Source organism: Betta splendens, chromosome 2, assembly GCF_900634795.4.
Source record: "Betta splendens chromosome 2, fBetSpl5.4, whole genome shotgun sequence".
In the NCBI taxonomy this organism is placed as follows: Eukaryota; Metazoa; Chordata; class Actinopteri; order Anabantiformes; family Osphronemidae; genus Betta; species Betta splendens.
Window position 1 is genome coordinate 18,223,049 of NC_040882.2, and position 12,859 is coordinate 18,235,907.

General features: G+C 39.6%; 2 protein-coding genes across 2 annotated transcripts; one reads left to right on the top strand and one right to left on the bottom strand.

The window, feature by feature from the left end:
• The first annotated feature begins 1,413 nt into the window (after positions 1-1,413).
• On the top strand, positions 1,414-7,663 carry LOC114850675 (uncharacterized). The gene is made up of 11 exons (XM_029142354.3): positions 1,414-1,585; positions 2,228-2,412; positions 2,539-2,676; positions 2,850-2,982; positions 3,071-3,254; positions 3,768-3,900; positions 4,021-4,164; positions 4,267-4,313; positions 4,411-4,593; positions 4,930-4,997; positions 5,259-7,663. Exons 1-11 carry the CDS (start codon positions 1,460-1,462, stop codon positions 5,331-5,333), a joined length of 1,416 nt encoding a protein of 471 aa, XP_028998187.1. The 5' UTR covers positions 1,414-1,459; the 3' UTR covers positions 5,334-7,663.
• On the bottom strand, positions 6,799-12,842 carry zgc:77880 (zf-DHHC domain-containing protein). Its single transcript, XM_029142355.3, has 9 exons — positions 12,596-12,842; positions 11,887-11,975; positions 11,691-11,764; positions 11,354-11,466; positions 11,190-11,251; positions 10,943-11,063; positions 10,741-10,813; positions 10,446-10,626; positions 6,799-10,208 (listed from the first exon to the last, which is right to left on the bottom strand). The coding sequence occupies exons 1-9, from the start codon at positions 12,718-12,720 to the stop codon at positions 10,117-10,119; spliced, it is 930 nt and encodes a 309-aa protein (XP_028998188.1). The 5' UTR covers positions 12,721-12,842; the 3' UTR covers positions 6,799-10,116.
• Between the last annotated feature and the right edge of the window lie 17 nt (positions 12,843-12,859).

The window sequence follows — 12,859 nt, forward strand, 5'->3', positions numbered from 1 at the left end:
CACATTAACAATGAGCTGTGTGTGCTGCAAATGATGCCCACACGTACTGTATGACGCTGAGGAGGTCAGGTCACACTTGTCTCATCTAACAATGACTGGTACGTTGAGTATTGAAATCTTTCGGTTCCATATTCACACTTCTCTTCAAGCACAGTAGTTGTTGCAGATGAGTGAGCTCTTCATCTTGGTTTGAACCCTCACAAAATTAAACTCACCATGAATCAAACCGAACACAAACACAGTTTTAAAACCACAGTTACAGTTTAACTCCTGCCATTTCAGACCCGTCATGTCTCCAACCATATGTCTCAGTATTATTACTCTACTTGTGTCCTTCTGCAGGTCAAGCATGAACTGAGCAGCAGAGGGATAGCATCAAATGTGACGCTGCGCCTTGTGAAGACCGACACAACAACACCAAGTCCTGATTGTTGATCTATTGTCAGCTACATTACAGTAATTTCAGTTTTTGTTTCAGTTTTAGCAATGTTCATAAAGCCACGGCTCAGTTCAGGAGCCTAGTGAAGCAACACAATTAATATGTGCATCAATCTTCTGGTTATTATTGTATTTGTGATTGTAAAACAGTTTCTCCTGCTACTTAACAGGCAGTAAGTTTCACCCTCTGACTTCGATGAGTTTCATTTAACAAACTCTGACAAAGTTACTTTCATTCTCAAGTGTAATTTTGCACCATTGGTTGTTTTCTGTGTCCTGATGCATCTGTTATGAATAAAATATTAAACAGGCTATTTGCCAGGCAACCAAAACTGTTGCTAGGTTAAGTTTTTGTTGCTATTGTGTTGATATAGTCATTTTGGCTTTTTTCTTTTCCACCTTAAATTAATACCTGATGAAGCACCATCTGAAATGTCCTGTGGAGAAAGCATCTTTAAAGATTTTGATCTTTCATTTATAAGAATGAGAGATAAGAAAACTATAGAACAAAGTCAAAAACAGGTTTAAAACCAAAGATTCTGATTTTGATTAATTGAAATAATACAGCAGGTAGAGGGAGCTGTTGCCAAGAGAATATAAGACAGACATCCTTTGTGCCATTTGATTTTTAATTAATGTATTACTGGTGGATTAACAATATATTTTACTCTTGCAGTATAATACCCAGTACACTCAGTACGCTGCTACCCCACATGCTGATTATATATGAAATATATAACTGCAGTGTCTGTTTATTCTTCACTGTTTCATGTCATTGATGTCATGAGCTGCTTTCAAAGTTTGAAATTCAAATTTGAGCTTTGTTTGAAAAATGTCCATTGTCACATTTCTGGACTAGTTTCAAGCAGAGAAGAAGCAGATCATTATCTCAACCGCAGTACACGGACAATGAGAGCGATTTCTTTGTAAGTGGCTCCTCCTGAGTCACTCCTCAGCTAACGACACCATACAAAAGGAGAAACACGAATCTGCCAGTTGTGGAGACACCAACGCGTTCACCATGTCGCTGTTCCTGCTGCTGTTGATGCTGGCCACCTGTGACTCTCAATATAATCTACTTACTGTCCCATTTAAGGGGGCAGTGATGACTTACTATCCAAAAAACACTACCACAACTGATTTTATGGTATGTACAGTTTCTTCTTTTTTTTTTAAACATAACAAATATATATTGTAAAAATTATGAATTTGTATTATTACAGTTTAGCATAGTATTTCTGTTTTATTTAAACATTTGACTTTAAAAAAAGTATATTATTATTATTATTATTATTCTCTGTTTTTTTATACTTTCTGTTGGAAACCTTAATGAGAAAAGTACTGTTGTACTAGACCATGTCCACTCTTTGTTTGGCTGGGGCCCTCTTTCTGCAGAATATGCAGTTTTAATAGCAAAAGCAAGACCACCTCAATAGTGTATTAGGCACGTAATCATTATGCTATGCCTGTTTGGTGTAAAGACCTTTAAAAAAAGCTAATTAAGGTAAATAAATAAGATAATAATTTATTATTATAATTTATAACTCAAAAACAGAAATCAAAGCATGTACCAAAGGTTTGAGTACAGTTTAAATCATTAATAGAATAGTCACACAAAGTTAATCAAAAGCTTGATTTAGATACAGTAAAATCATTTCAAATTCAAATGATAAATTTAAGGATTGAAACAGACACCACAGCTAAAAAACGACATACATTAAAAGATAAAGATGGTGTAAACACAACAAGACAAACACATCATTTATTTTTCTGTTGTTTTTCTGTGCAGGTGAATGTTCGATATACAGTATACTATGAGTTGTGCACAAATCTGGGGTGGCAGTGTCTGAGTGGGGACTGCGGTGGTGAGAATACAGTGGTGTACACTGTCAAGTCCAGTGACATTGAGGGCTGGTGTCAGACGGAGGGAGTCTCAACTCGGCAGATTCCCAGCAACGCCCCATTTCAGTTGTGGTGAGTCTCATTAAACAAATCCAAACGATAAAATAACCGCTGACCATGATATTCAAGGTCACATTTATTGGTAAGTGCATTTTATGGAATTCACACAACTCATTCTCCTGTGACGTTGCACCACAGGTTCAATGGCAGTGACTGGACAAGTAACGCCAATGGAATAGTACGTTCCAAAGCGGTGACTCTGGTGGAGCTGAGGACTCGGTCGGACACTGGCAAAGCCAACACCTCCCCCCAGACCACCATCCTGGCAGATCTGAGGTGGGTCCTGTTGTTCACCCATCACCAGGCTGCTCAGTGCAGAAGGCAAAGGATGGAGAGTCTGGTTGTATTTCACTGTCAGTTGCTGTAAATTTCAAAGACGTCACTGTTGCAATGCTCCATGTAGTGAATGCTATCGTTTCCTATAGTAAGCTGTCATTTATCTCACTCAGAGTTCCTTCGAACTGTGAGAGAGTCTACAGTCTCTTGGCCTTTGACCCTGATGGAGATGATGTTAAATGTAGACCAGGAAATGCATCGCTCTCTGAATGTGACACCTGCACACTCCCTTTGGGTCTCGTTTTAGTGAGTACAGTAACTAAAGTAACTCTTACTGCATCATCCTACATCCTATTACCAAGGAAAATAAAAATCCTTTTGCCTTTTTTTTCAGGACAATTGCACTTTTTCACTGATGAATTCCAGCGTCCTTGAAGGAAGCCTAAAATATGTTATACAGCTTGTGATGGAGGACTTTCCCAGGCAGACAATCACTTTGACTCAATCTGACGGTTCTCGGGCAACGTTAACTACCAGTGATGCGATCAGCAAAATCCCTGTGCAGTTTCTTTTGCAATGTGAGGCTTTCAGACACAATAACGTTAGTTCTCAACAGGCAGAGCAGCAATTTGTCTGTTGTGTTCCCCAAACTAGTTAAACCTGAATTGTCTGTTTACTAGTCTCTTATTAGAAAGCTCCAACAACCTCACGTGTCTGTCTGTCTGATCTCCTTCAATGTTTCTGCTCTCTGCTAAAGCATTAGAGCCACATATGTGAGAAATGTGCTAACTTCACTCCTTCTACTTACGTAACTCATTTAAGATACGCGTTCTTCACGTAACTGGCCAACATGCAGCCCTACCTGAATGTGTGCTGATAACCTGAGTCCAAATATTTAATCTCATTTCATCACAGTTGTCGGTTGTTATCTCAAAGTCAGTATGGTAGCAGCTATGACATGAAATGAATTTAAAGCCATTACTTCACTTTGGCTCAGTGCAAAGCAGACATTGCTTTTCCATCAGAGGAATGAGCTGATTTTTTTAAGTGAATTTAGGCCTAATTTGAGCGTATTTTCCATTTTCTTGCAGTGGATCCTCCTGCGCCATCCTGCACAGAGGGACTGTATATTCCCCAGTTCCTGCCTCCAACCCCAACCCATGGAGCTCTTTTCATCACTAGATATCTGCAAATAGACATCACAGTCCAGGCAAATCTCTCCACGTATGTCAAAACCAAAGGAACAACCATATTCACATTCATTTTGTTACAGAAACCAGGTTTCAATCTGAATTTAAAACTTGGGAGAAATCAGATGTTGGAATATTTTCTTCTGCTTCTAAGGATTTCAGACCTTGTCGTCAGTGGGCCACATAACGTAATCGTGACCTTATCGGGACCAGGACAGTTCACTCTGTCATGGTCACCAATTCAGGATGAGGACGGAGAAAGCCACTCCATCTGCTTTGTTGCTGAAGCAACACTCAAGTAGGTGTCTGTTCATTTAGAAGCAGAGCTCATGGTCTAGTTGTTTATTGATTCATTTTATTGTATTAGTTTGTGTAACATTTTTTATGTGTATTTGCTCAGTTCAGTTGTGTATCAGTCAGTCCTTCGATGTGTTATTGCGATCGTTGGTGAGTTTCAGGACAGCAGCCCATCTGTCACACATTTCAGTTCTATAATTGATGTCCTGGACTGTTAAAAACTGTTTCCTTTGACTGTTGTTTGCAGATTTGACCCCAGCAGCCCCTTCTATACCTGTCTCACCTCTATATGTTGTCAACAATACCGAACCAGCCACAACTCTGCCAGACACGGTTAACACGAGTAACATCACGGATTCACCCTCTCCACTAGTTGTTGGCACCACCCCGTCACCAAATCCAGCCAGCGCTTCTACGCCTGCACCAATGAGTATGGCCACATCTGCAATGTGTATGACAGATTACAGATATAGATAAAAAGTGATTCCATCACTCATAAAACCAAGAGTAGCCAAAGGTTTTTTAACTCTTCATTAAGAACATCTTTTTATTAGATGCATAGTTTATAATTGTGAAGAATGTGTGAAAGGTATGTACTTTAATAACTGGTGATGACATGATGCATCGGCTGCTGTAAACGCCCAGTGTTAAGCATTATATAATGTTATATAATGTACAGTGCAGTCCTGCACAGTATGTGTTAATCTTTAGTATAAAAACTGTTTGCTTCTGTACAGCAGGTGATTAAGACCTTCATATTTTCCAGATATTGTCGGCCTGAGTGTGAAGGTTTCCTCGCTGACCCCTCTGTCTGATGCTGACATCTTCCTGCAGGTTGGTCTTTTCTTGAAATATACAGTAGCACCAACAACACAGGTGCCCTTTAAATATAATGTGGTTAAATAATAAATTAACAAGATCAATCAGTCATTCAGTTATTACGTTTAATTAATGTCAGCTAGACATTCTGGAACATATAATAAATGTAAATGTATTGTGTATGTGAAAAACAGCTAAAACCTGTTCATCAGCTTTACACACAGCCAACGTACAGTGTATTGTAATAGAAAGCACATTGAATGTTTCTGTGTCCAGGTGAAAAACATACTGGTGAGTTTTGGGCTGCCCCAAGACGTCGTCGTAAGGATCGTGAACGCGGTGCAGCTGTAACCTACCGACAACCACAGTATCACCTCGCGCTACATGGTGATCACTTACAGTACTTATCAACTGTTTGCTAACAAAGTTTGATGCACTAATAGGTGAATTTTTTCATTTGCCTCCTTGGGTTTTCTGGTTTACATCAGGTGTTACAGCCCCAGGTCTCTGTAGCTGTACCATGTAGATTTAGTCATTGGTGAAAGTATTACACACGTTACATTTTATATATTAAAATGTCAACAATCTTGATTAGTTGAGATAAATGATGTTGGCTTTAAAGTGAAACTAAAACTATGTTGGTTCCTATGGGTTGGCTTCAAGAGAACCTGCATTCATAGTGAAAGTGTGACCAGCTTTTGTGTGTTTGCATTGTCCTAGAAGAACAATACTCCTCAAAGCTGTAGGACCTGAAACAGCACCTTAGGAAAGAATGTACTCTGTCCAAACAAAGACATGTGCAGTATAGCAGAAGAGCTTTTACAATACAGAAGAATTTCTTTTATGATAGATAAAGAACCAGGAGGAGGCCTGGCATGAGGAAGCATTTAGTCATTGTTTACATTCTGAGGGCTTTGCATTCCCAAACCAGGGAGTCAAGCAAGAGACAGTTATAGTCTCTTTTTTACTACTACTGTACATGTGTTATTCCATATTTAATAATTAATAATCATTATATTATATTAAAATAATAATTTTACAACAGGTGCATATACTGTACATACAAATAGTTCATGTGTTTATTTAATAACTCAATTTCAATTTGATTCATTTTCCAACAAAGATAAATTAATTGAGAATATTAAAAATGATGGCAACTTGTCCAATGTGTGTCAAGTGTCAATCACTGTGGAGAAAGACTGGGGGTTGCTCAGTGCACTTTGGTAGCAGGTTGGGAGAGGTTAGGGTAAATGCAGGTCCCAGCAGGTCTCAGTGCATCATCGGATGCACTGATAAAGCCCAGTACACAGGGCCTGCAGCAGGCGATCACACACTGCACATTCACATTCATTTATTTCATTTAGATGATGTTGGGCCCAACAAACCTGCATGTTTGGGTTATCTCTTACCATATGCTGTCTATATTGTTTGTAATTGCTGAGCTGTTGAAAGTGATAGTTATTGTTCTGCTCAGTTTGCTGAGGAGACTGCGTCTGTTGTGACCACAGTGACCCCTGCTGGTTTGTGTGGGGTTTTAACTCTTTCAACATGAGGTGCTCTATGTAACTTTTAGCATTATTAAAAACAGGGTGTTAAATGCTAATGTACAGTATAAATTAAAAACACGTTTCTGCAAAGTATTGAAAAATATAAATGTGTTTTTTTTGTCTGTAATATTTTGTAATATTTTTTTTTCTTTTATCTGTGTAACTGTGTACGAGACATCTAGTAAACTACAGTATAGTATATTTAACCCTTACATGTAGAACTCAATTCACAAATCAAATTATTGCAAGAAAGTAGAAAGAATCCAAAGTATTGTGAAAGACATCAGGTTTATTTCCAGTCAAATGAGGCAGAGCAGCATGTCAATAGGAATAATACAAGGTCACGTTTCAGAGATAGCAACAATAAACAGAACATGTAAACTTGTTGGTTTTATTTTCAGGGCGTAGAACTGACTTCAGCCGACCAGCCAACAAACATAAAGTTTTACCAGGAGCCAAAGTGCTCTGCAGTGCAAAATATGAATATTATTCTGATGACTGTAGTGACCCTCACTAGTTCAACTAGTTCAACACTTTACCTACATCTACTCCACTCTGGGAAAAGTGACTGGCACTTTATGGAGCTTATCATAAATTATACTGGGTTTTTACAATACTGACTTTACAGTTGAACATAATATCTCATTGGTTCTTTGGTTTTGGATGGATCGGCTCTAGTTTGAACTGGTCAATAAGGTTTCAGGTGTTAGAAGCGTCAACAGGCAAGTAGATCTGAAATATCCGTGTGACTGGCTGGTGGCTGATCGTTCACTTTGGGCCCCTGTTTGTTTGTACACACATTCCTTCTCGCTGTCAAGATTCACAGCAAATGGGGTGCGCTTGTTTTAGTTTTAGCCAGTGGCTTAGAATAAGCTGGATTTTAGCCTGTGGAATCACTGATAACTCACTTGGTTTTCCACCAGTGTGGGTGAGTTAAACAAGCGCACCCCAATGTTTAACAATATATAAAAAAAAAACGATAACAATAGATTAGTCGCATTTGTCAACAGTGTCAAACAAGTACCCCAATAGTTAACACTGACCTGGACAAAAGTCATTTACAGTTTTACGTTTTAGATGTGATACATCTAAAGTGCACATCAATTTGTTAATCTAAATCCTGCACCAGCAATTTATTCACTATCCCAAAAAGACACAAACTCAAATTAAAAAAATAAATAATAATTTAAATTTCGTCCAAAAAGGTTAGCTGAAAGGAAAACTACTTGTAAAATCTAGTGTTCCCTTTGTAGATATATACAAAACCTGAAACCTTTGAAACATCTTTAACCAGGTCATAAAACAAAAAGTGCTGAGAATCTTTGCTCAGTGCTTATGGTAAACATAAAACAAAACGTACAATGGTTCCTCCTTAAAGCTGACCACTCAAACACAGGAAAAAGCAACAGATATAAGGTCGGTTTCAATTTGAAGGTCATGCAATGCATAACCACGCACAAACACAACTTGTACCAACTGTCCGATGCCTTTTATACAACTGCCCCACCAAAGCAGGAAGTACTGCAAATAAATGTAACAAAGTCAACACTGTTCCACTATATGTGCTGTTTTTGAAATCACATGAGCCTTTGTTAGTTTTATTGTTACAATAAAGCACCAGTGGCAACATAACAGCACTAACAAAACAACAGCGAGGTGTTTTGGAAAAACAGGACAAAGAAACTTCACTGATTGTGAATATCCATGTTTCACTGCAAACATCTCTCCAAGTTTTCTTAGAGCTTCAGTAAGTTAAAAAGTTGTTTCTCTATAAATATGAGTAATTTGATTTTCTCAGTACAGTAAAAAAGGCAGATCACTCCATGTGAGTAAAGTCACATGATAAGTGACAAGAGCTTGTCAAAGCAAACCAGTGACCTGTTCTCGTTTTAAGTAACATGTAGCACTTATATAATTTGTGAGCGAAAGTCACGTTCAGCAGAGTCTGACACAGATAAAAACACACTGTGGGGGTGAAGCTGCCGATGTGTCTGTGACATCTATTACACATTTGTTCTCCTCCTGTTTGTTGCTTTAAATGTTTGAGTTATTTATTCTAAGATATATTTTATTATATATTTTTCTAGCAAGGAAACTACCAATTTCATCATATATCATATCATATGTAGGATCATGTGATTATTGGGAAGTTGTTCAGGGGCTATGATCTCATCATAAAGGAATCATAATCAGAGGACCATACAGTTCATTGTAGGAAAGCAGCTTCATCCTTCATGTGATGTAGAAAATCAATAAATAATTTAATGAATAATTTAAGATTTGTCCTGTTTGTTTGTTTCCTGTTGTATTGTTATTATTACAATTTATAGGCATTCATACACAGAACGTAATGGAGGATAGTTTTACATTTACATCAACCTGCTCAGTGGCAAGACCAGATAGCTAAAGCTAAAGTGGGGCTGGAACCCAGAACCACAGTGGCCATTTCAGCAGCAGATCAATGCCTTTAGTTCTTAAGTGAGATGTTCAGTGTTCACATACTTAATATATATCATAATGGACTATTTACAAATATTAGCACACAGTAAAAACACTGGGGAAACTTGACCTGATTAAGAGTAATTGACCACTGAGCTCAACTTGCACAGATGGAAAATAAATAGAGTTCATACTGTAAAAACCTCCATCAGTGCAACCCCAGTTATTATTTATAGCTTATTTCTAGCCATTAAATTAGATCAACAAAACATGGATACAATTGGATTCTGTAAAAAACTTCAACATCAAACTATTTGCAACATTCACAGTTGGGTGTAAAACCAAGAAGCTGATCTTACACCACTTCCCTAAGTTCTCAGTAGTACTGGAGTAGATGGCGTGCTGATCTACTAAGTTCCTGTCTGCAGTAGGAACTGTCTTCCCTACACTGCCTTTCTGTCAGCCTACTGACTACTGCCACCTGCTGGTAAGTAGAGCTTCTGCCAAGATGACCTGAGGCTTGGTGTGTCACAGCACTTGTGATGTAAATTTACAATTTCTCTTAGAGTCTTAAATACAGTGTTCTTCAACCCCAGCAAGTCAGCAGCCACGTTAACTTTTAGGGTGTTTTGCATCCAGACCCTGGTTTTCACAAATAAATACTTTGCATATTGTTCATTAAACCACCAGCATCTAATGGTTTCCAGACAGTTCTAATTTATCTAAAGTGAAATTTAATTCTTAAAGTTATTTAAACACATAGTCAGCAGCTTCAGTGTAATAATACCCATATAAGACCTTTTGAATCCAGTCAAAGTGTCCACACAGGATTAAAACCTTCAGTGTGTCAAAAGCCTCCAAGTACAAAACAAATTTAAATAACAGGAGCAGGGGCATCAGTGCTTTTCCCAGATTTGAGTCTATTGGTTTTAGGCTTTGGGAAATAAAGTTGCACGCACTCAGTGCAGTATCAGTCCACAGTCTTATTTCATCCTCAGCTTTCATTTGACTTCCTTCTCACCTCGCACGTCCAAAGATAAGACATCATAGTTAGGCAGAAAAGTCATTCACACAAATGCGCACGCACGCACTCACGAAAGTTTCCTTGAATCCTTTCCTCGTACGGTCCTGCGCACACAGGTCCATGGTCAGACGTCATAGTCGGGAAGGGCGGAGTAAATCATGCCGCCGACTGATGGAGGGCTGGAATGGAGAGGAAGCAGCCAGCAAAAAAATGAACCTGGAAGAAAAGAAAAAACATTAAAGAGGCAGCGGTTGTACTTTTAAAAGCAGGTGTAGTGGTTCTTAAAGGTTCATTTATATCATGGGTGTATAAATGTGAATCTTACTGTTGCTAGCTATATACCAAGTCATTAACAATCTGTGAACTGTGGGAACCACAACGCATGGCTCTGTATCAGCCTTCTCCTTTAAAACGGTATACACAGTGTGGAACATGAGGACGACAAACACCCACCCCTTCCAAAGACCTCTCGCAGCAGTGCGAGCTTAGGCTTGCGAGTATGTGAGGCCTGATGAGGCAGACGTGAGGAGGAGGAGGAGAAGGTAGAAGATGGCGATGTAGAGCCTCTGTCCTTAATCATGAGCCTGTTCCTCATCTGCTCAATGGGGGTCTCGTCTGTGATTATGGAGACCAGCTGGGACAAATACATGAATATGTTTAGGACATTTGTGTGTGTGTGTGTGTGTGTGTGTGTGTGTGTGTGTGTGTGTGTGTGTGTGTGTGTGTGTGTGTGTGTGTGTGTGTGTACCTGATCATAGAAGATGACCATGACAAACACGCCAAATAACACAGACTCCACCAGGAGGATGATGTAGTGAGCACTAAGAGAGGGGAAACAGCAGAACATCCATAAAGGACTTTGAATCCCCAAGTCACTGCTTACCACCTGCTGTAACTAAATAAACGCCTGCACTCTTTCTCCACCCTACGCTCCTCACTATAGCACTCACACTATCAGGTGTTTGCTGGGCACCTCCTCTCCTTCTTTCTCTGCATCCGCTTCCCTTTCGTTCCTTATCTGCCAGACCCAAGCCGACACCACCAGCACCATTGAGTACAGACTAGCCATGCCTGCAGACATGGAGAAATTACAATACCAGCAGCATAACTAACAAGTAGATTATGAGGTCATGGGAATTTACAGTAGGCTTTTTAAGCACTATCAATGCAAGAGAGCTGTGTTCTATATATACTCACCCGTGTAGAAAAGGAACTGGATGAAATACTTCTGATTCAACTCCCCAACACAGTTGTTGATCCTAAAACACGGACATTCAAATGAAAAATAAGACAGTGAAGACAACTCGCAATATAGGAGCTACATACAGTACTGTAGGAGATATAGGAGTTGTTTTTCTCACCAGGGACAGTGGTGATCCATGCGGCGTATGCACCTCTGACAGACACGGCAGTGATGTGCTCTGGGAGGTCTGTAGGTTTCACAGCGGCTGCACACCGTCCATCCTTCACAGCCCTGAAAAAAGCAGCACATCAACTAACACCCACCCACGCGCTCAACAGGGTTTCAGTTAGACTTTTACTTTTTTATTTTAAAGATCATTAAAAAAAACAATGATGTATATAACTGCAGGATTATCAACAAGCTACTATTGATCAGTAAATCAACCTGCAAAGCCTGATTACTACCCTTGTTGTTATACAGTAAAACTGGCTTGAACTTGCGTACTTGCCACTCACCCGCTCATTCTTTCGAGACGACTGCGAGCGAAGGTCTGAGAAGTCTATGGCTGTGTCTGGAAGTGGCACCATACCTGTACAGGAACACACACAAGCTCGTTTACAGAGGGTAAAATCAAGCCAAACACAGACTGCTAAGAGTATGCATCTCGGTGTATTAAGGTGGAAGTAGCACAAACTGTAACAGGTTACTGACCAGGATCTGAAAAGACAGCTTTTGCATGACAGGCCAGCAGCAGCAGCAGGATCAGGTTGAACACTGACCCGTGCAGGGTACACCACACGCTGTCACACAGACAAGAAATCATGTTGATTACAGCCAGGACAGTGATGCTTTAAAGCAGGTCTATGTCTGACAAACGAATCAACGCAAATGTTTTAATGCATTTTATAACAATATAAAATGCAACTAAACAGGATCACATTTGTAAACACAGGACTGGTTTTAGTTTTAAAAAAAATTAAACATTTAACATTAACATTTCAGCGACGAATTAAAAGACGCTGGCGTTTATTTGCACGAAATGATATTTGCGATCCGACTTTCAGAAGCAACAACAGATCGTTGATATGCAAGAAAACATTAAATGCGAGAAAATCTGACTGAGATCTCAGCCCGAGAGAAAGCGACCGTCCCAGCCTACAGCTGACGGCCGCCACCTGAGCCGCTTTGTTTTGGTGCGGCTCAAACACCGCAACTGTAAACATTATCATTATCATTAATAGAAAACAGTAACAAACGCATAACCAAAAGCATATTTATACACGTCACAATTTAAAGAAAGACGCTTCTCGTTGACTAGAGTAAAAACCTCAGGATGATGTCTGACAAGTCAAATGAATGGAGACAACAGGCGCCATGTCGTTTAAATTAATTAAATGACAGATAAACACGAAGTACCGACCTGCCTGCGTAGGCCGGGATGAGAACATACTGTATGACCACGTAATCCGCGTAAAATACGCTAAAATAAGTTAAAATTAGACAGATGACGCCGCAGGGATCTCGCCTACAGCGAAGAGACGCCATCTTCAGCCGGGCTCCGCCCCGTGTTCCACTTCCGTGTGACGTCAGACAGAGACCTGACGGTGCCTTCCCGGAAAATTGGAAAAAATTACCTATAAAAACGAATCCCAGATCATGACCAAGGCTGTGACACTAGGACTCA